This window comes from Anabas testudineus, chromosome 21 (assembly GCF_900324465.2).
Source record: "Anabas testudineus chromosome 21, fAnaTes1.2, whole genome shotgun sequence".
Lineage (NCBI taxonomy): Eukaryota > Metazoa > Chordata > Actinopteri > Anabantiformes > Anabantidae > Anabas > Anabas testudineus.
The window spans coordinates 20960609-20988465 of NC_046629.1; the positions used below are offsets into that span (position 1 = coordinate 20960609).

The 27857-nt window shown below is 38.9% G+C and overlaps 2 protein-coding genes across 3 annotated transcripts; both read left to right on the top strand.

Moving 5' to 3' along the window:
- The first annotated feature begins 17283 nt into the window (after positions 1-17283).
- Positions 17284-26128, top strand: cops8 (COP9 signalosome subunit 8). Of its 2 annotated transcripts, none has more exons than XM_026377070.1 (7): positions 17284-17389; positions 18054-18124; positions 18514-18562; positions 19336-19468; positions 24234-24362; positions 24540-24602; positions 25450-26128. In XM_026377070.1, the coding sequence occupies exons 1-7, from the start codon at positions 17318-17320 to the stop codon at positions 25527-25529; spliced, it is 597 nt and encodes a 198-aa protein (XP_026232855.1). In that variant the 5' UTR covers positions 17284-17317; the 3' UTR covers positions 25530-26128. The 2 variants fall into 2 exon arrangements, with proteins under 2 accessions (XP_026232855.1, XP_026232856.1); XM_026377071.1 differs by having other exon boundaries at positions 24255-24362.
- trim63b (tripartite motif containing 63b) lies at positions 19487-24227 on the top strand. Its single transcript, XM_033325818.1, has one exon. The coding sequence runs from the start codon at positions 20956-20958 to the stop codon at positions 21994-21996; it is 1041 nt and encodes a 346-aa protein (XP_033181709.1). The 5' UTR covers positions 19487-20955; the 3' UTR covers positions 21997-24227.
- Positions 26129-27857: the final 1729 nt, after the last annotated feature.

A 27857-nucleotide genomic window follows, 5' to 3' on the forward strand; every position in this document is an offset into this window, starting at 1 on the left:
GGGTTGTACTAGCTTGCAGCTTTGCTTGATTTAAACTGGCTGATATTTCAGTGGCTGTGATGAGCTGGTATTATTTTTCCAAGAGTGGATGCTGCAGGAAAATAAAATATTTTTATGTTTAGTATCAATATTCTGTGACTAACCAGATGTGTTACTTAAAAGTGTTTCCTTGTTTTGTTGATGAGAAAACATAATGCAGGCAACATTTGAAGAGAATACAGTACCTGGGGACAAAATATTAGATGTGAATATTGTAATTGTTCTTTTTTTTTTGTCTGATGGAAGATTTTACCCTTGATTAGAAGTGCATTTTACAAAATGATTAATCCCCAAAGATACAAGCAAATAGAATCCTTTTTATAGAGATCTCCTCTTTCCTCCCTGCACAGAGCCAGTACTCAGTAGTTTACTTTCCACTAGTGAGCATTTACTTTTCTATAAAAACAGATAAGTGGCCACTGGCTTTCCATTCAGAGTGAGATGGGTGGCTTCACCTTCCTGCCACTGATTACTGGTCCAGCTTCTCTTGAAGTGGATGGTGATCTAATCAGAAACTAGTCCATGCAGCACCATGCTCTAAATCTCTTTTTATACCTTTCTCACATTATCATTCTGTTTCAACATGCAACTCTTCGAACCTGTTTTTTCTCTCTAGGGATGTTTTCTCTCACCTTTTTATGTGTCACCTATTAATTATGAATGAAACAGACATCTCTGAAGAGAGTCAGAGGAGCAGAGATGTTATAGGGCTAAGGGTAGGAGGATACACTGGGGATTGGGCATCTTATTAAAGAGGAAGTAGAGAAAAGGCCCTGCAGTGCTGCATATCCAAGTGTTCCTCTCCCTGCAAACTGGAGATGAGTGAAACACAGTTATGTGATAAACACAAAAAATAAAGAAAAAAAAAGATGTAAAATACGGTTAAACTGCATTGTACATGCAATTTTGTGGATCTACATTATGTGTGAGTAGGTCCAGATTCAACCTTGAACCCACACCCACAGTGAGCAGTGGGATCTCATTACGATTTTTTCCATGTATTCAGTGTTACATTTGGTACTGGCCATGACACACTTCACTGTGTGGCATGGGTGCACGGCTGACAGAAAGAGATTAATGCATGGGCCTATTTAAGACTTTGTAATTACAGACTGAATAGAGGAAGAGAAACTAAATCCACAAAGGGAATAACCCTTGCAGTAAGACATCTGTGATAAATTGAGAACTGAGCCTGCGACACATGTATCATAGAGAAATTGTATTACATTTTAATGATGTTTGAACTAGTATTTGAGAAAGTACAGTATTGTAAGTACAACTATGAAAATGGGATAACAAATAGTGATTAAAATAAATAGAAATAAAAGAATATCCCACTGGGAGTTAATGGTGACACATTTAAATTTGTAATTTTCATTTCTTATTGATAATACTTATTAAACCATAAAGCCTCCTATTCCATTCTTATTGAAAATGACCATGACTGTGAAATGACTTTTCAGAACTGTCAAGTTGTAACAGCATACTTTGTAGATTTTATTAGGGATTCATCACTAATATTTTAATGAAATGTGTCTTTTATACAGGATTTAACATTTGCAATGTAGCTAATTATATAAATAAGCTTCTAAAACTGCTGTGGCCTATTTACAAATCACCAACATCCAACATCAATCCAAAAAGATGGCACAGCCCTTTTGAACGTCCTTGTCACCCTGCAGTGATATTTGTTTGTTGTTGTTTAGGTGCAGAGAATCATCGTTTTTAGGAGAAAGAATTGCACGACTGAACCTCCAGTCACTACTCAAACTCCAATCGGCAACACTACCACAAATGGAGGCTCAGGAGAGTAGTCAATTCTAATTTGGAAGGTCTGAAATCCTCTGTATCTTGAAATCACTCTGTGAAATACGTAAATAAGTCCAAAAGTCGGTTCTGCTCAAATGTTATCATGACCAACAGTAGTGCGCACGTTCTTAATGCATTCTTTCATTTCACCTATGCCTCCTCCTCCCCCAGATAACAGCAACCATCTGTGCACAAGCAGATTGCACCTGCCTTTCAACTGTAATACGAACAATCACAGCCAATGCAATCACCTTCAGGCTTGATAAATCACATTGCATTAGTTGAATTTATGTATTTGCATTTTCTACTCCGTCTTTTGTGCAAAATGCCCTATGTTGCATATTTATGAATGCAAAGGTGCAAATCCTATGCATGCTCTCGTGTACCTGTTTAACATAAACAGTCTGCACCCTTATTAACAGGTTTGCATGTTGTACTACATGCACACCTTTAGTAATTCAGACCCAAAGTATTTTGAGCTTGGTAGGCTACTTTAGGAGAAGGTCAGGAGGCAGGGTTTGGTGCCAAATTACAGGACATTCCCAGAGGAGACATTCTAGTCCAGCAATGACATGCTCAACAATAATAAAAATAACGTTTATTATTGTAACCATGATGTTGACAGTCCTGTAGCATAGAAAACTGCTAGTTTTAACATACACCCACCTACTTATTTAACCTAAACCGTGATGGTTCCACATACATCATCTGATGATGCCTGCTAGGTACTATTTCCCATATTTAAAGGGACTCTGCCACTGGTGTGAAATTTCAAGAAACACTTGGCTGGCATATAAGCTCTACTTTGAAAGATGCATATGGGGTCATTTGAGCGGGTAGAGACATCCATTAATTCAAACATTTTCGTCATGGAACTTTCCTTTCAATAGTTTCTCTCTGACTAAACTATTGCATTATATTGTTGCTCTGGATAAAACTATCTACCGAATGACTAAATGTAAATATAAATGCCATACTTGCTAATTGCTTTTGATCTGCTAATGCACATTCTTAGACAGTTTGTTGGTTGGTACTGCTTGAATGTGATATTTTCTTATATACTAATTCATTTGAGACTCTTCCAAATTGATGCAAAAGTCACATTTCTAGTGTTGGAGAGGCCAAATATAATATAGACATGATTTAGATAAAACAAAGGAGTTTGTCACTAGATCATTTGTAGCCAAGTTGGCTTTCACTGTGTGGCAGGGTGCTGGGTACAAAAACACGTGGCAATGGATAAAATGCAAAAACAGCAGAGAGGTCAGTCCAACACAGATAATCAAGAAAGGCCAAACTTTAAAAGTGAAGAACATGAATAAAAAAGTAACAGGCAAAACGGGCAAGCAAAAACTCAGTAAAACTCACAACAACTGTATCAAAGATGTGCAATCCAAAAACAGTATCCAGGTGAGGGGGTCCAGGGTCCACGAGCCAGTTATACAGGAGATAGAAACAAGAGTTCAAAAAAAAGATGCAAAACTAACAGATAAAGAAAAGTTCCAGGTCAAAACACGACGGAAAAACACACTCAGGGCAAGAAGGAAGGCTGGGTAACAAGGCAAGGTGGCTGGCTGGAGAGCAGCCTGAAAACTGAAGAGTACAGTGCTTATGAAGGGAACAAATAGACACAAGTGAAAACAATCAGGGTGATGAGTGAAGCTGGAGACAGGAAACATAGTAGGCTTATTGAGTTGCTTATTCTGCTTGGAAGATATCTTCTTACTTGCATTTGAAGTACCTATAATAATAACTAATAGTAATAATTTTACTGATGGATTAAGTCTGTTCTGTTTTAAACCAGTAGCTTCACTGATAAGTTCATTCAGGTACTTTGAGCCAAATAATCTCAAATAATTATGTTTCCTTTCTTTTATTGGTTGCTTTAAGATGAACCGTTTCATATATCTTGTTTTATTTCTTTTGGTGTCCTTGATCACTTCCTGTAATGCACTCTGTAAACTCTGCTTTCAACTAAAGTGCAATAACGTTTGCTATGACCATTGTAGAAGTATCAGGTTCCTGGTGGACTTTTTTAAGCTAGTGGGAGGGCGATAGTAATTCTTACAGTGTGACTGTGGGACAGTAAATGGTAATCAAAAAAAGCTTGCTGCTGATGAAAGGTCAGGTACACAGTATGATATTGAATTGATGTAATAACCTACAGGCAGGTGGTCCCAATGCAGAAAAACAAAAGACTAGACACTAGATAAAATATTAGTGACCTTGAAAGAACACACAGGTGGCAATAAGGTCACCTGTGATCCTGAAGAACAAGACTTCTCTCAAGCTTTATGAAAAAAATATTTATGATGGATAATGTTCGTGTTGGCATCACCCAGGATGATTCCCAAATACTGTTTTACGGTGCTCTAACAGTCTTGTGTAAAAGTCAGTGAACACTGTTTTGGTATCAACCACGTTCAGATGTAAGAAACACTGATCCCACCAGTGGACAAAATCTGCGACTGCTCCTCATTGTGCAGACATCTTCTGTAACAGACATACAGATATACAGACAATGAAGACATACAGTGCATGTCTTCATAGTAGATCAGACACTTTTTTGCCTGTTAACCAACAATGTCAGAATTGGACAGGAGCCTGCTGGATTGTTTTTGAGCAGCTGTTGATAGTCTTCCATGCCAGCACATCAAATAGTTTTATTCAGACACATGAACATCAATTTCCATCTGAACCAGAGTCCGATTTTCACAGAAAATGGTTGTTGATTGTAGTTACTTTACTCTTAAAATGTGATGTTTGCTCCCTAAGAAGCCGCACAATAAGCCTCTTAACTTTGTGGCCCTGCCTGCACATCTGCTCTCACAGTATGATTCTCTCTCCTTGTGTTTTGCTCTGATTTTGTACATTCAAATATAATTTCATACAGTGTTGCATCCTTGTTTTTGCTTTACATGTTTAATGTCGTATTTGTACCCAAATGGCTCTGCGCATGAGATATCCTTTTAAACTTTAATGTGTGCACCCACTGCACTGGCCCACACTCCTTTCTTGGCAGGATTTCTTGCCAGTGGATTGAAACAGCACGTGTTAGCACAAATGCAATTAGAGCTACTGTTTCTGAGTTTTGCATTACATGATAAATGAGTATCAAAAAGCAATCAACCTTTCTCTTTGAAACCTGACTCAAACAAAGGAGACGGTTGTGTGTGTGTGTGTGTGTGTGTGTGTGTGTGTGGCCTGGAGGGTGCTCATCGAAAATCATGGGGTGCAGTGCCCTCATGGTTCCAGATCCATCTCTTTTAATTATTGCATTTTATTTCAGTTGTTTTATCATCACTTCACTTTTATGATTTGTAATGAATGTTTCCAGTGCAGACAGGATCTTAAAAAGGCTAACATGTTGGTGGAGTGTGCAGCACTAAGCAGCAGGAGGTCACTGACTGCTTTTATGACTGGGGGTAATATTCTAGTCAAATTTAATTATTAACCACAGTGAAAAAATATAGGAGGATGAAAAAAATAGATACAATCAAGTAACTGCTGCAGAACTGAGAAGATTTTGTATCAATACACTGTACAAAATGAACAGTAAAGTACTGTAAAATCATGACATATTTACAATAATATTTAGGAATCTACTGAACCAAACAAAACTGTTAATTCTAAAGCAAGAAAATGTTAAAAAAAAATCATATTTCTATGTGTAATTGATGATAAATGATTACTGTATTTTAAACCCTAAAAAACTGTAATACAAAAAAACCACACAATTAAGTTAAAATTACAAAATGACAGTATTAAAATAATGTTTTTGTACACAAAGCTGTATTATATTTTACAAATAAATATGTTATACTTTACAGGTGAAATTATGTAAAATTCCAATAAAATATATAAATGAATTTATATTAATTGCATACACCAATCAGCCAGAAGCACGAGAAGCAGGGGGTAGCCCGTCTGCTCATCATGATAGCGACTATAACACAAGCTGGAAGTGTTACTGCTCGCTATGACCGACCACTTTACTATTTATGTTCACTGTCCAAAATGAGATTTGCATGACACTTGACTGCAGTGAACACAGAACATGACAATATTATTGTGAACAAATTCATTTATAGTTAGAGCCAAAAAACAAGGACATTGAAAAAAAGGTTATGAAACACTGAAAAACACATTGGTTTTTCAGTGTGTAAAAACAGATTTTTTTACAGTGTAGACGAGGTGCTGAACAGGTGAATGAAGCCTAAGCCAGCTCAGCAGAATGCAGCGTTCAGAAAAATCATTGGTCCATGTAGTTTAACACTCTGCATTGAAATGCAAGCAAATCTAATTATAGTTATTTTATGCTTATGCAATACTGTCATAAAATATCAATGCATTTAGCTGCAAGCCACATCATATATCACCTGGCTAACAGCTGGATTTTCACTATTCTGCCAACTCTCATCCTGTCTACTAATGGATCATATGTAAAGATGTTTGTTCCCTGGTTTGACACACAGTATTACTCAGTAAAACATTAGGAGCAGGGGTAGTTCACTGTCCAGTCTATAGCATTACAGATGACGCACAGATGCAATGTTTGGATCTGTTTTAAAAAGGAAGACAAAAGACAAAAAAAGTTTTAGAGCTACCCTGGACTGAATCTTGGCCATATGTTCTTCCACCCTGTTGGGATTCATTAAGTTTGTGGGAGAGGCGTTCCAAAACAGGTGTCTGTATGCATATTGTTCACACTGTTGTTTTAAAGCTGTTAGGCCACAGTAGACATGCATCAGACATCAAAGCTAACTGATTTAGTTTATGGACATTCAGACAAAATAGAACTAATATCCATCTCAGGGATATGATGGCTGAACTGATTTTTTTCATATCCCAGACATCATGACATGACTGCCTACAGGTGGTTCAAGTTAAAACACACAGCATCTTCACTTCGCTTTTTTTTGTCAACACATTTAAAATGAATCAGAGCTTTGTGAGGTTGTTACGGGACATCTGAACCTTTCCTTTCAAATCACTCCTAATGCACCAAATGCTCAACTTTGTCAATCTCTGCTGCAATCACTGTTGTTTTTGTTCTTGTAGCTATTCCTGGTTTCAACATTGTTTCTTCAGCTTCCACATCCCACAGGCACAACATGTAAATAAATTACAATATGCATCTGCTGTGAGTCTATTTAAATTTATGCAGCACTAATGTTCAACTGTGTTTCTATTTTGGGGAAGTTCAGCTTCAGTGTTAACATGCATCTTGCTTTGAAGTCAAACTCAATGCTGTTAAAGTTGGATGCCTTAGCAAGATATGACACCTCTCAGGTTCAAAGGAGTTGCTTTGAGACCCGAAATAAAGAGGAATACAATAGATCATGATAGTTTCTGTATATCAGTTTACAGGAGGGAAAAGCCAACTCAACTCTGGACTCACTCAAGCCATAAAAGTTTTTTCTTATTTGGGAAAGAAGCACCACATGTAGTAGTTTCACACAAAAGAAACCCATGCCAAGGCATCATGTTCAGCATGTTTATGTGAAGTATCTGAATGCAAAGATCTTGTAAAGTGAATTTGTTACTATAAATATTCACCTTAATGGCCTGCAGCAGCCTTGTGATAGACTGGTGACCGACCCAGGTGTGCTCTGCCTCTTACCTAATGACAGCTGATATTGGCTCCTGAACCCTAGTGACCCTTAACAGGAAAAATTGGTTTTAGATAATAGATGCATGAATGGATGGCCTGCAGCTGACACCACTGACCAGGACCCCTTGCACAAACACAATATGGAGATCTAGGGGCAGATTGAGAACCTCCATTAATGGCTGATGTGGGAACACAGGTGCTCAGTTTACAGCCCTGATCATTAAATTCCATACCACATCTAGCATGTCACATTCCTGGATCTCCGTGAATTCATATATTTCAATCACTCAATGGCTCATGAACAGATATGTGTTGAGATGGTTGCAATTTTCCAACCTAACCGCTAGATGTCGCTAAATCTAACACAAGGCATGTTTAAAGTAGGAAAAATACAACAATGCAGAGTGTTTGTTTGTTTATGTTTGTTCAAACTTTAACATATTCATTTTTATTCATTTCCGTTTTCAATTCAAAGCCAAAAAGGAATAGAAAGGCATGCATTTCTTTCCATAAAATTGCAGTTGTGCCAAAATGACCCAGCACTCTTTGGAAAAAAAACAACTGCACTTTCCAGAATTGCACAATCCTGTTTGTGAGTATTACAGCCAGAACATCTTTGGCACACGCCCACGGTGCCAGCCATGTACTGGCTGTCAGGACATTAGGGAATTTACCTGTAGGCCCATCTGTCTCAACTCAAAATTAGCCAAACACAAACAGTACACAAATAAGCAGATTGAGTTTTGTTAGGTAATGGTTCACTTACACTTCCTGGATTGTATTTGTATTAGTCTCACTGGTTCATGAAATAACACCCCTACCAACACAGCATCATTAGCTATTTTAACACACAGCCTGTCCGAATGAAAATCAGCAAACTAGTTCATGCAGCAGCCATACATGTTCAAGCTATGACACCCACTCACTACCAACTTTCATAGATGAGGTGCTTTGGCTCTAGAGCTGTTCCTTCTCTCCTTCTCTCCTTCTCCTTCGTTCCTGTGATAAATGTTAATCTAAGTATTTAGAGCTCTGGTTGCTGTTTTTAATACTTTATGGCAAACTATAACGTGGTTGACAAGGAGTTCACAGTGTAGCCTCTGTATCCCTGCACATAAAGTCTTCTGGAAACACTTGGTCACTGAGAAATCAGCACCAGGCACGTGAGGAGTTGGTTTGTTCTGTTGACCACATGTTTAACATTTGTCTTTATTACAGAGAGAATTCTTTTGAAATCAGATGTGTGTGTTCCTTAGTCTTCCACTCTCTTTGCTCTTCATAAGCTCACCATTCCTCTCATTCGTCTTAATTGTGTTTCTGCAACACTGGGGCAGACTAGGGCAGAGAATTGAGGGGTTGTTCACTTCTTCCAATTAAATATAGCCATCCACAAAGGCTGGAGTAATGCAGGAGTCGACAGATCAAGGACAATATACTGGATTATTACAGCAGCTCAAAACAGTATTCAACGAATCAATTGGAAAAGATGAAAGCAAACATAATGTCACTGTTCATAAAAAGTTTGGAATAAAAAGACAGCAGCCTACTTAGAAACAATTAATCAACATGCAAAAAGCATGTAGCAACAGGAGACAAACTTTTCCATTTTAATATTTGTTAAGATTGTGCTACAGTTCCAGTAATTGAAAGTCTGTCTGTGCTGACAGTTCAAGACAAGTGCACTCTGCATTATTGATGCACTCTGCTAGATTGTCGTCAGTAGCCATGGCCATCACCACAACTGGAGAGGCCTTTTGCTGTAATATATGAGTTGATGCACGCAGATGTTGATTTCACTTGACACATGCGGAGCTGCAGCACCCGACTGGCAAGCGTCCAAACAGCTTCTGTGTCATCTACTGCTGGGACACAGGAAGTAAAAACAGTTCGAGCAGAAAAGTGGTCACACACTGTAACCCACGAGATTTAGATTTGCATCTGAATGTTTTCTGTGTGCAATTTATAAGGTGGTTTGTAGGGGGAGCAATTGTTTTGCATATGTGATCTTTTGTCCTAGGAGACAAATCCTCATTGTTTTACATTACATTTAAACTTAGTAGACGCTTTTATCCACAGCAAGCAAGTGTAAGGAGGTCTTGCCCAAGTACTCCTACAGGAGGTTGGCCACAGCTGGGATTCAAACCCCAGTTATCACTACACTCTCCATTCCCATTAGCAGCTCATTGCATTTGTGCCAATATCCAGCAAGTATTATATTGAATTGGTTGTCAAGTTTAATGACTGCAAGCGAACAACATGAAAAATAATATCACTGCTCTGCTCTTTCTTTAGCACCATGTGCTACTGTAAGTCTTCATTTAATTTACTGAATATGAGCCAACACAAACCAAAACAACATTCCAGGATTTAAACAGTACCCAACTAGAGCAAAACTGCTATTTACACATCCAGGATTGGACTAAATTTGGGTCAGTTGCAAATCCATTCCAAGCTTAGGATGATCTGGCAGCTAGTTGAGGGTTGTGTTGTCCTAGAATCCAGGCAGCAGATCCAGCTGCCACAGCCAGTCCCCTGATAAATGCTAAAGTGTGAATGCATCTCAGTGAACTGATGAGGCGAATGGAAACAGTGATGGCTCATACAGGTTCTCCGACACATTCACGTGCCACTGGGTTAATGGTGTCACATAAGAATAATGACTGATTCAGCAGTAGTTACTGAACTGGGTTAGTTATGAGATTCACACTTCAGTCTTAGGCAAGACAGGGCAAGGTAATTTATTTTGGATATGTCATACATGCAACCACTTGAAAGTGTTTTACACAGTGCATTAAAAAAACATCACACAGCAAACTAAAAACTGCAACCATTTGAAAGAAAATTGTCTGGATACCATGACAAAAGCATAGACAAACACTGTAAATCTATTTAAGTACAGTGATATAGATTCCCTGACCCTGTAGCCATTTATACCTGTTTCAAGATTAAAAAAACTTTATTAATCCCAGAGGGAAATTTGTTTGCCTTGTTACATTTGTTTCACTTATTACCTTCATAGAAAGCGTTGACCAAGCTTTTTTTTCAATGCCAATGTCAATCAAATTCTCTATTATATCATATATTAATATCATATTCTTTAATTATTACCTAACAACACAGAGTTTGGTCAGATACTTCTGTTTACCTACAGTAAATGGTTATTAAATGCATATGTGACAAATGTAAATAGCAGCTGTATCTTACTTAGTCTTATACACCTTATTTTTCAACAGATATTAGAATATTTTTATTATTTGAATATAATTAAATGGTTACAAAATTATGATTGATATGATATGACATTAAGAATAACTAGGAGAACATCGTTTCTAGATAGGGATGTATAGTATCACTATGCTGGATTTTCAGAATCTACAAAAAGTTTTGAAGTGGTCACAAATTGTAGCTTCGTCCAAATCGTATGTATACATACATCATACATCAACCAATAAGTTACTTGCAGAATTAGTGATTGTGACAACTGAAATGACCTTCCTTCCTGGTGTGCTAACATAATTTCCCACATTACCACACTTTTACCTTTCAATCTCATATGCAGCACAATGCTACACTGTAAAGCCCGACTGTGCACAAACAGCAGGTTGAGATGGACTAAATATAGAATTTAGTAAAGAAAAGATCCCACACAGAAATAGCTGTAAGGTTTATTAGTTTTCAGGGTTTTATCCAAAATCACAATTAGAAGCAGCTTCTATTTTTAGAAGGCTTTGTCAGCTCAGACCCACAAGGCTGTTTTAAAAGCTCCAGACCATGTCTAATATTTTTAGAAACTATTTCGAACAAATGAATACACACACACACACAGTTCCCTTTTCAGGTCACTATCACATATTCTTACGAAATGCATGGCCAGCCTTCTGTGAGACCTACAGTAAAAGCTTCAGAAATAGTGTGTGTGTGTGTGTGTGTGTGTGTGTGTGTGTGTGTGTGTGTGTGTGTGTGTGTGTGTGTGTGTCTGTGTGTGTGTGCAATACAATGTGAGCACCCCTATCTTCTAAATGCCCTCTAAGGTAAAATTGGAAGCATAACAATAATATATCTTTTCCATCTAAAGCTATCAATCCTCACCTGTATACACTGTCACCTGTTCCCAAAATAAAACTATAAATGCATGTCAAATATAGATTCTTAGCTAAACTCTTGATAAAGCTTTAAACACACAGTTGTTGGCTTATTGGCTATTGCTGGGGCAGCACTGGGCAGTACAGCAGAGCACTGAGCTGCAGGCGTGCATCACCTCCCCACAGAGAGGGCAGGATGTGCTTTGCAATATGTTTAGCCTTTGTGACAGGACTGATGATAATTTCATCAAAACCAAGAACAATATGTATCCAACTAAGTGTTGTCTGCGTGTATTTTTTTTTTTGTGGAGCTCATCCAAGAACAAATAAAGGCAACCAAATGAAACTACTATCTGTGCGTCTTGTCTTGTCTTCAGTGGGGGGAAATGCTCCTGATGCTGAGAGTCAGAGACAGGTTCAGGAAGTCAGAAAAGGAGTAAAAGACAAACCTCACTACACTATTATTAAAAACATGTAATCCTTTGTACAGGTTGCTCTGAATGCCTTCATAAGACTGGTCTTCCATTGACTGTATGTTATGATGAGTAAATGACACCTATCTCTATTCACTTTGATGATAAAACTGGGATGTGTGATGTTCCTACTGTAACTGAAGGATTCTGTTATTTGTTTGTTTCTGCATATGTGCACGAGTGTTTTTATATAAATGTGCATGTGAAAAAAAATGAAAGTAATTCAACAAGGAGTTCAGAGGGCAGTTACACATACATCCTGTCAGCCTGGCACACATCTTTTACAGCACACACAGTAAATGCTAATTATAAATACTGCATGTTTGTATCCATTAGAGAAAGATCTTGATACGCTGCCGCATACCATCTGTTAATCTCGCCCCATGAACCTGAATGGTGATGAACTGTGCCTTTCTTGGCGAGAGAACATAACAAGCTAGAGGATCAAAGCGATTTGGAATTGTGCCAACATCAGTTATGATATGCGGTCGAGCTGAAGTGATCTTCTTGTTGTATCTAATTCACCACGAGCCTCGCTGAAAACTGCCACACATATGGAGAAGTAAGGAGTTGTGTTTTCTCTGCCATGAATTGAATCTTTTATATGTACATAGGGACTGGACCCAAATTAAACAAACCAACTAATCAAACAGAACCAAAAACTGTCATGATCCAAGTTACAGTGATATTAACTGTCTTAATAGAGTTGACAGAGGATGGGTAGGGGGTATTTAGAGGTTAGAAATCTGCAACCTCACCACTAGATGCTGCTAACTCTTACACACTGCCCCTTTAAGACCAGTTCTTAAACAGTGTTTCACTGCTCTGGTGTCATATGTTGTATGTTGGTTATTACGACCAACGGTAACGTGTTAGTGAGGAAGCTGAAATCATTGTGACATGAGTGAAAGAAAAATATGACATACACGTTAAGAAGAAGAGGACACGGTGGACCACACTGAGGCATGGAGCTTGTCAGGCCAGGTATAGGAGCTCATTGTTAGAGGTTAGAAAAGGTTCAAGTACTTTAAAAAACCATCATGCACCCTAATCACCCTGATTTGCCAGATCCAATGCTTTTTAAAATGTTCCCCATCTGACCAGAAGCCAAACAATGTTCCTGATCTGTAGGACGTCTGGGGTGACCTGGTTATGCTGGAGCCATCACAACCCAGACAAGGTGGCACAATAAACCTAGAAAGAGGATTTTCCAAACAATTAAAAAAATGTTTTTGTGAAGTTCCAGTAACCAAAAATGAATAATGAAACCCAAACTCCCCAAAGTCCCTCAGGCATTATCCTCTTTTTCTCTGAGGTATGGAAACATAATTTTTTCTGACAGCCACAGGCAAACTTACCATTAGGCAAAAGTAGGTGAAGGCCCTTGGATAGGTAGAGAGAGAGAGAGAGGGAGGGCATATTCATTTTTAATTCATTAAAAACAAAACTATTCCACTAATAAAAACATGCATGGAAACAACAAAATATTTTGCTCACATGTATTATGAACAACCGAAATAATTAGAAATGTATTTTCAGCAGGTGTCTAGTGTTTCTGTTTGTTTTTTGTTTACCCTTCTCTGTTGCTTCTGCGTTATTCTCCCAATCTGCAAACCCACCAGGCAGAAAACATCTCTCCCCGAAAAAGGGGAACAGATGGAGAGGAAGTCTTAAACCATCTACAGGGATCTGCAGCTATGATACAAGGCTGAGATGACCTCATTGCCAGATGCAAAGTGACAACTCACTGCTTGACCTGAATATACACAAACAAATGTCTCACTTTGTCTAAACACAGAGCAGGCTTCTTCTCGGTCACAATCAATTAATTATACAGCAGAAATAGAGCCAGACTAGACCTAACGCTGCTGGATGAATTAACATGTGTTCACACAGCTTCCAAACCTAAGCTCGATAGCACCACTGCACTGCTCACTTAAGACTCTGTCCATCAACCTTTGCTCCCCTGCCGATTGTTCAGCTCTTTACCCATTGCTGACTTTTATACAAACATGTTTTGCTTCACAGTCTCCATGTCTAAATGTCTGATGTCTGAGCACATTTGTATAGGTTCTCGCTAAGTTGTTACCATATACAAGATTGTTGAACAAATATCACATAGGTATCATTTACAGTATAAATCTTCAAACTCCCAGGTTGTTTCCCCTTATTTTCCATACTTTGGAACTTGCCATCTTCATTATCTAGCTGTCAGATGTGTATTTTCAAGTTGCATTTAAGGGGCGTAAGTGACAGTGGTTTTCCAAAGTACTTCTGAGCCCACTTGGCTGTATTCATCACAATAATATGATGGTTTCTAATGCGGCGCAGCCTGAGGATTGACGGTCATGCAGCACTTTCTGCCCTTGGCCTTTACACACTGAGATTTCCCCAGAGCCCCTGAATCTTCTCAAAATGTTATGAACTGTAGATGGTGAAAGACTTGAATTCTTTGCAATCTTCTGTTGAGAAACATTCTTTTTGATATGACTGACAGGCCTAGTTATCTAGGCCTGAACCTTCAGTGACTTCTTTTTGAATTGGATTCTTTTTATTATTTATTACAATTCACCTGCTAATTCAGGAGTCATCCAAAAATAATGTTATAAGCTTAATTTGCCTCTGTCACAACCTCTTTTGAGTGTGTGTGTGTGTTTTTTTGTTTTTTGTTGTTGCAGCGTCAAAATCAGTGCGAATGAAGTGTACATGTTTTTAAGTCAAATGAACGAGTACAAAATCTGTGCAAGCTGTCTAACAAGGGATTTAATCCCACACTCAGCTCTACAGCTCTAAATCAGAGCATGGAGTGTTTCTCAGTAGGTAATTGTTGAGTAATGATTGAGTACTGCATACTTAACATTTCCATTTCTAAAATCATGGACACACAGAAAAATTGCTGCATTGTGTTTCTTTCTAACCCCACATAGTAAAGAAAACTTTATCAATGCTATATGTTAACGGTGGTAAGAGATTATACAGTACATCGCAGTAAAATAGTGCACAATCAATTTAAATTATATGTTTTAGTTTCAGTTTAAAATTGGGTTGATTGTTCTAAATAGGTAGCTTGACGTAAATGTAAAAATGTTCTTTGTTGTTCTTTGTTGTTCAGTCCTCTCTCTAACACACAGCTAGATGTGGATTGTGCACAGTGTCGTAAACTGGAAGTTACCAGTGGATAAACCCTAGAGGAAATATATACATATTCATTATATAAAAACAACAACAACACAAGTCATTATGAATTCCACTGATGTTGCAGTCTATGAGGTTAACCTCTCAGATACTGAATATGTATTTAGAGCAGGGAAGTTGAGTACATTAGAAAATGAATGAGACAGCCAAAACATTAGAAAACCCTCTATATTAATATACTATTTTAATATTAACTAATGTGCATAAAGGATTCTGTGTCATGCTTTGTCCACTGTGTAACAACAGGGAATCTGGCCTCAAAACGCCTGAATTGTTGAGCTTGTGACAGTCTGGGTTTGTGGGCAAATTTAATATGAGGATTCTATCTTCTCTATTTATTTCTTTTTTTCTTCACTGTGAAATAGGCATAGTTAAAATCCCTGCAGCTTTGGGTGTGCAAACTATTTTTGTCTCTCTCTCTTCTTTTGTCTTTGGTTGAATGTAATTATCTTTACATCAATAGCAATAAAAAAGAATAATGTTTTATACCAGAAATAATAAAGCATAAAAGAAACTCAAAGCAAAATGAAAAAGAAACATGGGAATGTGATGATGTGTGATAGAATGACATGAAATGGCCAAAAAACTAAGCAGAGAGTTGTGGTTGGTTTAGTCTCTGTAAACAGCAAAATCGAGCGATGCTGCTTGCAAGTGGTCATGTTAGTCATTGCAGAAGTTTGCACTAGTCTACTACTAATTAATGTTCAAAGGAATTCATCCAACAACGGTGCAGAGCTATGGTAGAACTCCAGGGTTTATAAAGGGGTTTAAAGCCATGTGATCCATCATGATAGACTGCATACATCATGTCAGGATGTAACACCCATCGAGCATTTAGAAGGACAGCAACACCTAAACTTCTGCTGTCATTCTGCATGAGATGCCAAGTCACTTTTTCAGAGTCAGAGCAGAATAGAAACAGCATCAAAGAAAATGGGCAGATCAAAACGGATTAAAAAACAGAAATCCCCACCACTGACAGACAGTAGGTGTTCATTAGTGGATTTAAAGAAGGCAGACTGTCTCAGTGCTATAGAGTATTGTCTCTAAATCCTCAGAGAGAAATGCCAATTATAAAGAAATTTAAACGTGCAGGTTCCCTATAAGCTAATTGGACCACAACATGCTTTAACAAGCTGGGAAAGAGTCGGCCAACAGGAAACAGCTCACAACTGACAACCGATTGAAGTGAACCTGGAAGGACTTGTAGGAACTTTAAAGCGGTCACTTCTGAACCTTTAATTAATTACATATTAACTTAAGTCACACTGGCACTACTGTATCTGTATTTAATCCCTGCTTAACATTATCATACTTGATCAGATCTTATTATTGTAGTGGTGATGCATTTGAGCACTGTAATACAGAGTGCTGGCGGTAATTATATATTAGAACTGCAGTGAGTTCAGTACAGTATTATCAGGGTTTCTTTTAAACCTTACACAAGACCTCAAGACGAAATCTTCAACAGTGTAGGTGTGGAGTATCATCTCATATTTTCTCATTTTGACTCAGTGAAATAATTAGCTGCCAGTCTCTCAGTTCATATCCCTCATTTTTCAACACATGTTTGGTCTTGAATGAGTGGAGCTGTGCACTGTAGGATCAGTGTCCCAGTATCTCCTTAACTCCTTATGTAACCCCAGACCGACTCTCTATGGTGCCCATCAGGGCTCTTTAGGACACACCATCTGTTGCATCTCCTTGTTCTTCTGGTGTCTCAAAATGGATCTTTATGTCTTTGGCTGGATGTTTGGACTTGTTTTCATGCTGCAAAATGAATATGGACCTGACTGGACACGTGCCTGTTTGATGAAAACATCTGCAGTACGTGTAAAAATGCAGTTGGTTTGCCAACAAGTTTAAAATACCAAGTTGTTCCTAAAGAAAGTTTTTTTCAGTTTTTGTTGCTTTAGTGGGAAATCGGGTTCTAATTTATGTACTTTGATCGTCTTTTATTTAAAATCTTGTTAAGAGGTGATGTGCAACGTAGACTTTGTAGTTTGTGCTTCATCCAGTGGATGGCAGCAACACGTCTAACGTGCTGCGCAGCCACTGCAATTTCACAGAAGAAGAAGTTTCCGGCGCAACAGCTAGGCATCAACATGCCTACAGCTGTGATTATGGAGGAAAATTTTGATAAATTATTAGAGCAATGTGAAGCTCAAGAGCTAGAGGTAAGCTTTGAATTGTGAATCTTATGGATTTCCTTGAACCGACAGTAAACGTACCGGTTTTCTGTCCTTTCACAGTGGTGTTTCTGACACCTAGCTTGCCAATGGCCAGTCAAGGCTAATGTTATGGCTAAGACGCTATCTTGATTGAGGCAATTATACTTCCATGCACTGTTAAATTAACTTACGCTACATATTAACGTTAACCCACGTTAACTAGTGAACACAATCTAACAAAGTCAACAATTTCAGATCACCTCAGTTAAACGTAACGTTAAGCGCAGAAGTGGAAGATTAAGCTAGCAATGCTGTGTGCTAGTAGCACATAGTGGGCAACAACTTAGCTATGTAGTTAGAGATTTCGTGGTAAACTTAAGTTAGCTATAACTAAAATCACAGTATTGTTTTATTTAGGATGTAATGGTGTTAAAAGCTGTTGCCATGTTGCGTCAGGTATGTCCAGGACAGACCATTACCATCCAAAAAGGAAGCTATTCTATATTATTGTCTGAACCTAAAGAAAACATAATGAACACTAGTACCTGCTATTAGGGGTATAGTCTGTAACAAAAATCTAGTAAATATAATAGAGAATGTGATAAATTATATGGCATGCATAAGGATAGGCTATGAGCTTCAGCGTAACACTTGCATTTCTTTTTAACAGGCTCCTGGAGGCATTGCTACACCTCAGGTCTATGCTCAGTTGCTGGCGCTGTATTTACTTCATAATGACATGTAAGACAACTTTGTAAATGTCGTCAGTAGCAGAAATGTTTTTCTAATGAGTGTCGCAGGTTTGGTTTATTTGCACTTTAGAGAAAGAAATGGAAAATATCAAGAATGTGCATCCTCTGCAAACAGAGGACACACACTTGCTGTGACCTTTTCTAGACTGCTGCACACTCATCTATATCTATATAAACTCGAATCCGACATAAAGACATAAAAATAAATTCTCACTTATGATTGAAATGTTTTCTGTATCCTCAAATGCTACCTGTATCCATGCATCTGTGTAGTTGGCATGTGTTCTGTTTTACCATTGAAAAACCTGCCTTATAAAGTTGCATATATCTGCTCTTTTATTCTGTGTTGACAAATGGATGTTGTTGTGGCACCAACAGGAACAATGCCAGGTATCTGTGGAAGAGGATTCCTCAGTCAATAAAATCGGTAAGAATGCTAAAAAATATACAAACTTGGTCAAGGAAGCATTGCTGAAACCATGATACATACATTCCCCTCCAAAAGCATTGGAACAGCAAGTTCTCCTTGCTCCCACAAAATGTGGGTCATCCGATTCAAAAGGTGCTGTGTTCTATCTAGTTTAATGTAATTAGAAATAAAAGCAGAAATTTAGAATGTATTATTTCCCCTGGTTCATGCTGCTTGAATGTTTAGTTACCGTATTTTTACATAGTTTTTATATTTACCATTTTAATTTTATTAACAAAAGTGATTTTGCGAAGAACTTTAAAAAGCATTCAGGCCTGGATTTCTGTGCCTCTCCAGAACCAACTCTGCCTATAGCAGAAACAATGCTCAAAAGAAGATTGATAATAGCTGTTTACAAGTACCATCATAATGTGCAGGTCACTCATAACAATAGGAAAATTTGCCAGCACCAGGAGAAAGGCTTGATTTAGTGTTAGTTTAGTCAACTCATTAGAACTAATTAGAAAACGTTATTGTCACATAGATGATTACTTTTTAACCTTTTAACTTTTTAACTCAGCTGAAGAGAGGGGTTTTCAGATTGTATAATAAAGTAGCTATATCTTGACTCAGAAACCTTTGAATTGGCATTTTAAATGGAATTTTAGAGAATTTAACTGTGATCCAGTAGCTGATAGTACTTGGGTGTAACTGCTGTTTATAATTGTCTGAAAGCCAATTCTGGTCAAGTGTTGCCTGGTTTTGAAATGCTTTTCACTTGTTGTGTACAGGCAAACCAAGAATTAACAGCTATTTGGGCTGTTGGCCAGCGCATTTGGCAGAGAGATTTTCCAGGAATCTACACAGCCATCGCAGCTTACCAGTGGACAGAGACTATTCTTCCAGTCATGGAGGGCCTTCGAGGTAAGAAAAACATAAAATAATAAATCATTTTTATATGCTTTATGCATATTGCTCTGGAAAAATTCAGTGCAGACAATCAGATCAATGTTTACATTTTCTCAGCAAGGTTTAAAGTTAAAGCCAGCAGGGGGCCCCAGCTGAACACACATGATAAAACCAAGCTAAAAGGAAATAAAACATGATTTAAAATAATTAAAGTAGAAAACTTGACTATTATTGTCCAGCAGTATGGTATGCGTAACAGTGTCATGAAGGGTAGCGCAGGTGGCTACAACACAATAGACAGATTAAGAATTTGTGATTTAAAATTCTTGCCTATGTGATCTTGCGCATTTTTTCAAAATGAGAGTAAATGCCTAAATATTTCTGTGTCTTGTTTTATGCAACAGCCTCTAATATCTAAAGAGTCATATTGATAAACAAAGCTATTTAATATTATTGTCTAATGCAAGTGCTGGGCCATTTGTACCATGTGGTGGTTCCCTTGTGCAACAGTTTAAGAATAGCTTATGTTTAGCCCTCATGTTTACGGTACTTCATGTTGAACTACCGTGGATGCTGATGTACAGTATTTCATTAGACACTTAGATAACCAGGGATCATTATTTCCTGAAGATGTATTGGAATAAAATCCCTTTCAACAAGACATTTTTAACAGGATTATTATCTAGCAAAGAGTAAAACATGTTGTAGTCTATTTAAATAACTAGTGTATCACAAGGAAATGGAAAGTCCCAACAGCTGATTTGCCTTACACTTGGTTTAACAATTTGTTGCTAAAATTAGAAAAGTAACACCAAATTGGCTTGACAAATTACTAAGCCTAAGGTGATATCTTATCAAAAACCTCAAAAGCATTTCTAAAAGAGCCAACTAAAGAAAGCAAACCTTCACATGTGAAAAGCAAGACTCCAGCTTTAGCTATTAATTTCATTATTTAACTTTAATTTAATTATTCAGTATTTAACTTGCAAAATTGTTTACTGTCATCCACATTTATATTACCATATACCAAGTCACAAGATGTTGACATTGATTTGTTTACTATTTAGATTGAGCACTGTCTCCCAGGTGGGTCTCTGAACCAGTCACATGGACCTTGTTTGTCTCTGCTCAGTCCACCAATTCTGTCACTGTTTGAGGGGACACAGTGCCCACTGGGACATGTGACACATGCTGCATTAGTTAGGAGGGGCCATTTCTGTGAAAAGATCCCTGGCCGGCAAGCAGGCAGGAATGTGTGTTCTGGTTGGTCAAAAGGATCGGGTATCACCAGCTGTGAGGGGCTGGTATAAAGGACAGGGCTGTTCTAAGCAAGAACAGTTATCAACATTTCACAAGTAGCAGCTCATGCTAAGGAGACATTCTCAGGGTGTGCCCTCCATTTAAGTAATTTTTTGAAACTATCAGAGAGAGACGCTGTCTGTTTTCTCTTTTTGGAAATTGGGAAACTTATTGGTTAAGGTCTACGCACAGACTTTTTCATAATGGACGTCCAAAGGACAGGATCTATGGTTCGGCCCCCCAGCCCCATGGATAGTCTCGAGAAGCAGCTGAGCTGTCCTATCTGCCTGGACATGTTTACCAAACCTGTGGTCATCCTGCCCTGCCAGCATAACTTGTGCCGTAGTTGTGCCAGCGATCTCTATGACTCGCGCAACCCATACCGCTTTTCTGGTGGTGTTTTTCGCTGTCCTACCTGCCGTTTTGAGGTTGTGCTTGATCGTCACGGCGTGCACGGTCTCCAGCGCAATCTCCTGGTAGAAAATATTATTGACATCTATAAGCAGCAGCAAGAAGGTAGTGGCAGTGGAAGTACCGAAACCAACCTGAAGCCTAAAGAATCCAAAGAACCAAAGTGCCAAGAACACGAAGATGAGAAAATCAACATTTATTGTGTGACCTGCCAAGTACCTACCTGCTCCATGTGCAAAGTGTTTGGTCAACATAAGGACTGTGAGGTGGCACCGTTAGCAAGTGTTTACCAGGCCCAGAAAGGTGAACTGAGTAATGCTATTGATACCCTTGTATCTAGCAATGGCCGCCTACAGGCCCTGCTCAACCAGATGGAAGATGCCTGCCGTGCGGTGCAGGAGAATTCTCAGCGTGCTAAGCAAGGGTTAGCTGAACGCTTTGACCTGTTGTATGCTGTCCTTGAAGAGCGCAAGACCGTCCTTCTAGAGCAGATTGGTAAAGAGCAAGATGAAAAGGTGGCAGCTCTGCGGGCACTGGCTCAACGCTATGGCGAACGACTGCAGGCTAGTTCGGAGCTCACCGATACAGCTGTGAGAGCATTAGAGCAGAGTGGCACTGCTGAGTTTCTGATGGCCTCCAAGGGCCTAATCACACAGACCAAAGATGCAGCTAAAAGCTCACTAGGGGAAGAGAGGCCAGAGCCAGGCTTTGAGAAGATGGACCACTTCACGTTGTCAACAGAGCACATTGAATCAGTCCTGTCGAAAATGGACTTTTCAGTCTGCGATGACGATGAATTTGAAGATGCGGAGGAGGAAGAGGAGGAGGAATAATACAAACTGAAGTGTTTATGAACTTGTAGGAAATACTGTAACATGTTTTTGAGAGATCTTTTTGACAAGTGTTTTTGGCAGGGAGTTTTTTGTTGAACGAAATCTAAGGTTACAGTGGATGTGGGCTAAAATGGCTTGCCCTTACTTTCAGTGCAATATTTCATTTCAGTCATATTCCTACCTTTTCTTAACTTCTTTTTATACTTTTGTACTTCTAAGCCAGTTATCTGGAAAAATAGGTAGATAAACGTAAAGATAGTTTGTCTGAAGATTGATTACACATCATTTTCCTTTTGCTGTCTGTAGCTTATGAGAATAAGCACTTTGTCAAAGTTTGTGTAGAAGTGGTGATCAGCTGAGCTCCTTGTAATCACCAAATCTGTCTTTTTATGGAATGGAAATAAAGCTGCATGAAGTTAAGCTTATATTTACTTTATTTTTAAGTCTAAATTTCTAAAATTAAAAAAAATTAAAATAAGAACGTATACAAAAAAAGAAATCTATGAAGACTATTTTGGTCATATAGATTTTTCTTGGAGCGCTTTTATCAAAATGTTTCCCAGTCAGTTGCTGCGCTTACTTGGCAATAGACTGTATTTAAAAATAAAAGCCCTTGCCATGTCCTGTCTGCTTTGCCTTTGCTGGTGAAAAGTGAAGGCTATTTTTAAGAGGTAAGGGGGGTGAGAAGTGATAGCGGCCCTGGAATAGACCGTCCGAGAAGGACAAGCAAGGTCATGTTTCTCCTCCATAAAGCTCCCATCCTCCCACCCATGCATGTCTTGCTCAGCAGCTCCAACCCAACTCCAAAGTGTCAGAAAGACTGGTCCGGGTGCCAACAAGTCAAAATCTAATGGTCAAGAGGCCATGGTAAAAATACATGTGTGCCTGGGGACTGGGTTACAAAAAGCCCCTTGAGGTGACCTGCTTAGTAGTGTGGTGAGACCTCATTCCTTCTCTGTTATGCAGTCAGTCAGATGCAAGAATGTTATTGAAGTATGATGGTTCATTTTCAATATATAAGAACTGTATGCTGATGACAGAGGAAAACATGTCAGTTGGCTTCCTGTTTAGTCACTGATCAGATGTGTGGCACCACGTGATGTAACAGTAGTTTTGTCATCATGGGCCCCTTAAACTCTTATCCTATGTTTTAATCATTTTGACATAGTGCCTTATTGAAGATCACCATAACTTAAAGTGAAACCATAACAGAAGAACAATTCAGTACTTTTAAACACTGAAGAAACACAGTTTTCTACGTTGATATTTTCCACCTCTTTATATGAAAGTAAAATAACAAGGAGAACAGGAAGCTCCTTGGAAAGCTCAATGGGAAAGTGCTCTTGACAAATCTCTTGCCTTCCACTCACAGCTGTCTTTTCTCATCCCACTTGTTATTGTTACTGCTGCTAGTCGCTGGCTGTTGGTACACATTAACTGTTGCTAGGCTATAAAACACGAAAGGCCACAGCCCTGGGGCATTTATGTGATAGCGGCAGGAGCAGCAGCAGCAAACACATGCCTGTGTGTGTTGTTCCGTGCTGTTGTGCGCAGTCATGTCATTCTCACCATTACCTGCACAAACTACAGCACCATATCAAGTCAGGCTTGTCAGGTGATAGGCAGGGCAGTTTGGACAGCTGGGATGTCTAAGCCAGTGCCTGCTGATAAAGACCTCAGTGCTCTGTGGAATGTTAAGCACATAACGTCCATGTGTGATTCATCTTAAACATGCAGCATTTAACTATGGAAACTTCATTATTTCTTGTAGCTCACAATTCACAACAAAAATCAACAGTTCGGCGATAAAGAAATGCACAATTTAATTTAAAGCAAACCGAGATGCTAAAAGCAATTAAAAGAACACAACTTAGCACATTGGTTTGGACAAGCTTTATTTAGTTTGAAACCCAGAGTTACAGTAGAGTTGAAAATTACATTATCAAACCTTAAAAGGAGGAAAATATGCTCAAACTAAAAAACATAGAATGCAAAACTGTCCATGCAGGCCTCCAGCATTTACTTGACAGATTACCAAAACATACTCGCCTGTAAGGAATACGAGCCCTGCTTCAGACGACCCGTCCATCTTGATTCATTGCTATTTAGAGAATAGAACCTGTAGCTGTTGCTAATTAGCAGCATTATTTTCAAGATACATGTATTTTAAATAGAACCAGAGCACAGTTTGAGCACGTGTGCACTCAATATGTATCTATCTAATGTTAATGTCTCAGTGGTTCATGGATTCTTCACAGAAAGCACGCGACAAAGGGCGTACAGCCTTGTGGCCCAGGCCTACACTTCCATCACAGCGGATGATTTTGCTGCTTTTGTGGGCTATTCTGTGGATGAGGCAGTGAAGGGTAAGACTGAATCTACACCTCACACGAAAGGTTTAAACATTGTATCATTGTGTGTGTGTGTGTGTGTGTGTGTGTGTGTGTGTGTCATTTCTGTGTAATGCAGTCAGCCTCCATTACATAACCGTTTGTACATTTGTTGATGAAGGTGATTGTCCTCACTTCCATTTTTCTCCAAAGGTGTCGTGAGCCAAGGCTGGCAGGCAGACCCTACTACCAGGATGGTGATGCCCAAAAAGCCAGGTAGGTGGCAGTGTTGCTCTTAGAAACAGCACACTGCTGTGCTGGTCAAACTTTTTCCTAAGTTATTCTGAACCCCCCTGTTCCTGCTACTTTTCCTGTTGAGCAGGGATTTAGGAACCACTTGTAATCCCTCTGAAAGACTGCTGACATTTTTCTCTTCGTAGAATCTGTTGATTTATTTATTTTTGTTGAAAACTCCCTTGTATAATTCTAAATTTCCCATACTTGCTCCAGTCTTTTTATTTTCCTCTCCTATGTTTACTCATTTTCTCACAATTTTTCATCAGCACGTCCTCAAGTTAGAGCATGGCAGATTGATCCATCCTGTAATAGAAGCATATTGATTCAGGCAGACAGAAGAGGAGTTGTTTGTGGTCCAAACCTCCACTCTATAATCATCCGACCTTACTGCCGAAGCATCTGCTGCGCACATGTCCAGCCCAAAAATACTACCCACTCTCCATTAATCCCCACATGGTTGTTTTTCCCCTCTTCAGCGCCTCTGGGACTTAATATCACTTTTTGTAAAAGAGTGAATCTCAAACAGGAATTCATCCAGGTTAGGATAAATGTTAACTGTTAGACTGACCTTCAGGTTGCATTTCTCACAGCTCTATGGGGAGAATCTGTAGGTAGTGGTGTTAAACAGGCTAGAGGAAGTGGTGAACTCATGCAGATGTGGAGCTGTTACGCTGTCAGCTTGAAACCTGGTCACTGAGTTGGAACACATAGGCAGTAGAGTTAAAAACCAGAGGTGCATGAAGATGGATAGCACTTGGCACTATGAGGAATCCCCGTCTGACTCACTTCTCGTCCTCCATGTCTTTCTCTCCCCCTCTCTCAACAGATCCTCCCCCCGTCTCATTGGTTCCAAATGAGCAGCAGTTGGCCAGACTCACTGACTACGTGGCTTTCCTCGAGAACTGATAACCCACCACAACCACTGCCACCCTATTTTTTTTTTTTTTCTTCTGCTTGGTACTGAGGGAGAATGCAAGTTCAGATAGACTCTTCCTCCTCCCTACTTCTTCAAAGTCCCACTCTTGGATAAAGACAAACCAAAAACACAGATCACCTTGCATGAATGCTGCAGGCTCTTTTCTAAGACCTACCTGTTTATGTTCACTGAGTCACATAACTTCCCCTGTTAATTCATATCTTGGAATTTAACTGTCTGTATTTATATTTTGATGCTCTTTGCAATCCACCTGATGTGTAAATTTAGGTCAGGTATCACAAAGCAGGTATCACAGGAAATATGTCTCACACCTCTGTTAGTATGGTTTTATTGCTAACTCTGCAAATCCATCTCACACAACACAAATACACAAACCGGTATGTACGTCCATCCTGTTTTAGCATATAAAGATTACCTTACAGCAAACATCATTAGGTAACAGAAGTCTTGGCATGCATGCATTACCTTATGGAGTGCAGTCCTCAGACCTCTTTTCTTTTCTTTTTTTTTTTTTCTTTTTTTGATGTTTATGTTTTAAACTGGTGAATAAATATTTTGCCGTTTCTAATTCAGTGTTCTTTTATTTTGGCATTTGAAAGTTTTCTTCTTTCAAGTTGGGAGGAGCACATTGGAGTCAGTCAAACATGTTGAATATTTAAATAGATTTGGCCTTCGGGGTGTTCCAGTGTCACATTTGTCCGATGTGAAAACAAGCATGTCTTTTTTTGCTGTGGTCTGGCGTTAACAAATCCCACACGGGGAAGAACATAATATGTATTACAACGTTGGATCTTCAGCCAAAGCTCTTTGGTTTCCTCCAGTTCTACCTCAAAATAACTTGAACCGATTTGTCAAATTACTTACGGTGAATTGAATTTACAGTAGAATGAGGATGATTTAACATTTACCTTTAGGTCTAGTGTGCCTGCTGCATGACTACACCCACCATTATGGTAACATACAAATCAACTTCTCTGTCGATGTTATGGTGTGAAGAATCAACATTCCCATTTAACTGCGACATCACACTTTTTAGCCTGTTTCATCACTTCTCCAAAAAAATACTGCAGCTTAGGCTTAAATGTTACCAGTAGGGTTGATGCTCTCTGATATTTAGTAAGTTGACATCACTGAGTGTTGGTCGTTTTATTTTGTAAAGGCATGCCTGGCTGCCATCTGTTCACTATACTCCAAAATAAAAGTCTGGCACTGTTTTATTAAATTTCTTTCTGCTGTACATCCTGTTTTGAAGCAGAACTTGGAACAGTATTGGTAAACTTTATAGTTGTTTGATCTTCAGTGTAGCTTGACATTGAAAGCAGACATTGCAGGCATTGATGTGAGTTGGTGTGAAGAGAAGCCCATCAGGGTGTTTCTGTGAATGCTTGTGAAAGGAGTTTGGGTATGTCATGTCATGGTTCACTCTGCTTTGAACATGCACATCTTAATGCATCCTACTTGTGTAGTTTGTTCACAGTTATATATAGATATGGCTCAGTATGTGTTTGTGCATTAGCTGTGTTCAAACTCGTGCTGGCTCGAACTGTCCAGGCATGTGTTGAACACCACGCCGTGAGGGTGTAACTGACCCTGATCACTCTTCGGTGTTCCTGCTGACCCTGAGACTGTCACAGCCAAACTAAATTTGTACACGTTGGCACATGCAACCGCACAAATCAGCTGCACTGATGAAATGCTGACGTGAGATTGCAGATACTATGTACTTCTGTGTAAAAGCATGTTATTAACTGTAGCGATGTGGACAACGTCAGTGTGTGCACAGGGAAAGTCAAGTTGACTACAGCTAAGTTCATTGTTTTAACTAAATGTTTAGCATTTGGCTTGTATAGTTGTCCCCTTTCTACATTACAGAGTGTGCCATAGTATGATATTCCAGTGGCTGTGTAGCTCCATTGGTTAGAGTTTCTAGTGATGCTACTAGCGCCAAGGTGGCGGGTTTGATCCCCATTCGGGCCAATGTTTATTAGTTTCACTGTGTAAGGTTGTGGATTGGGTGCCGGACCTAACAATATGCACAATATTACCATTGTGAGGTCTTCATTAATTATTAATTAATTAATTAACGAAAACCGGAATAATAAGTAAATGTATAAAAGTTACATACAATTTGATGTTGACATTTAGAACACGTTAGAAGTTCAATGATTACACTACCATTGCCTAATTCAGTAATGCTTCAATATTTCACAATTTGAGGTTTGCTGCTGTACCGGTTTGTGTGGCTGGGGTATGCTATGAAGGTGCTGAAACTCCTTGTCCTGTTAACTCACTGTGTG

Excerpts from the sequence above, each read along its gene's own strand:
- trim63b (XM_033325818.1), top strand. The coding sequence starts at position 20,956 with ATGGACGTCCAAAGGACAGGATCTATGGTTCGGCCCCCCAGCCCCATG.
- cops8 (XM_026377070.1), top strand. The coding sequence starts at position 17,318 with ATGCCTACAGCTGTGATTATGGAGGAAAATTTTGATAAATTATTAGAG. Across the intron at positions 17,390-18,053 it reads GTGAAGCTCAAGAGCTAGAG|GCTCCTGGAGGCATTGCTAC; the intron begins GTAAGCTTTGAA and ends TCTTTTTAACAG. Across the intron at positions 19,469-24,233 it reads AGTCATGGAGGGCCTTCGAG|TGGTTCATGGATTCTTCACA; the intron begins GTAAGAAAAACA and ends TTAATGTCTCAG.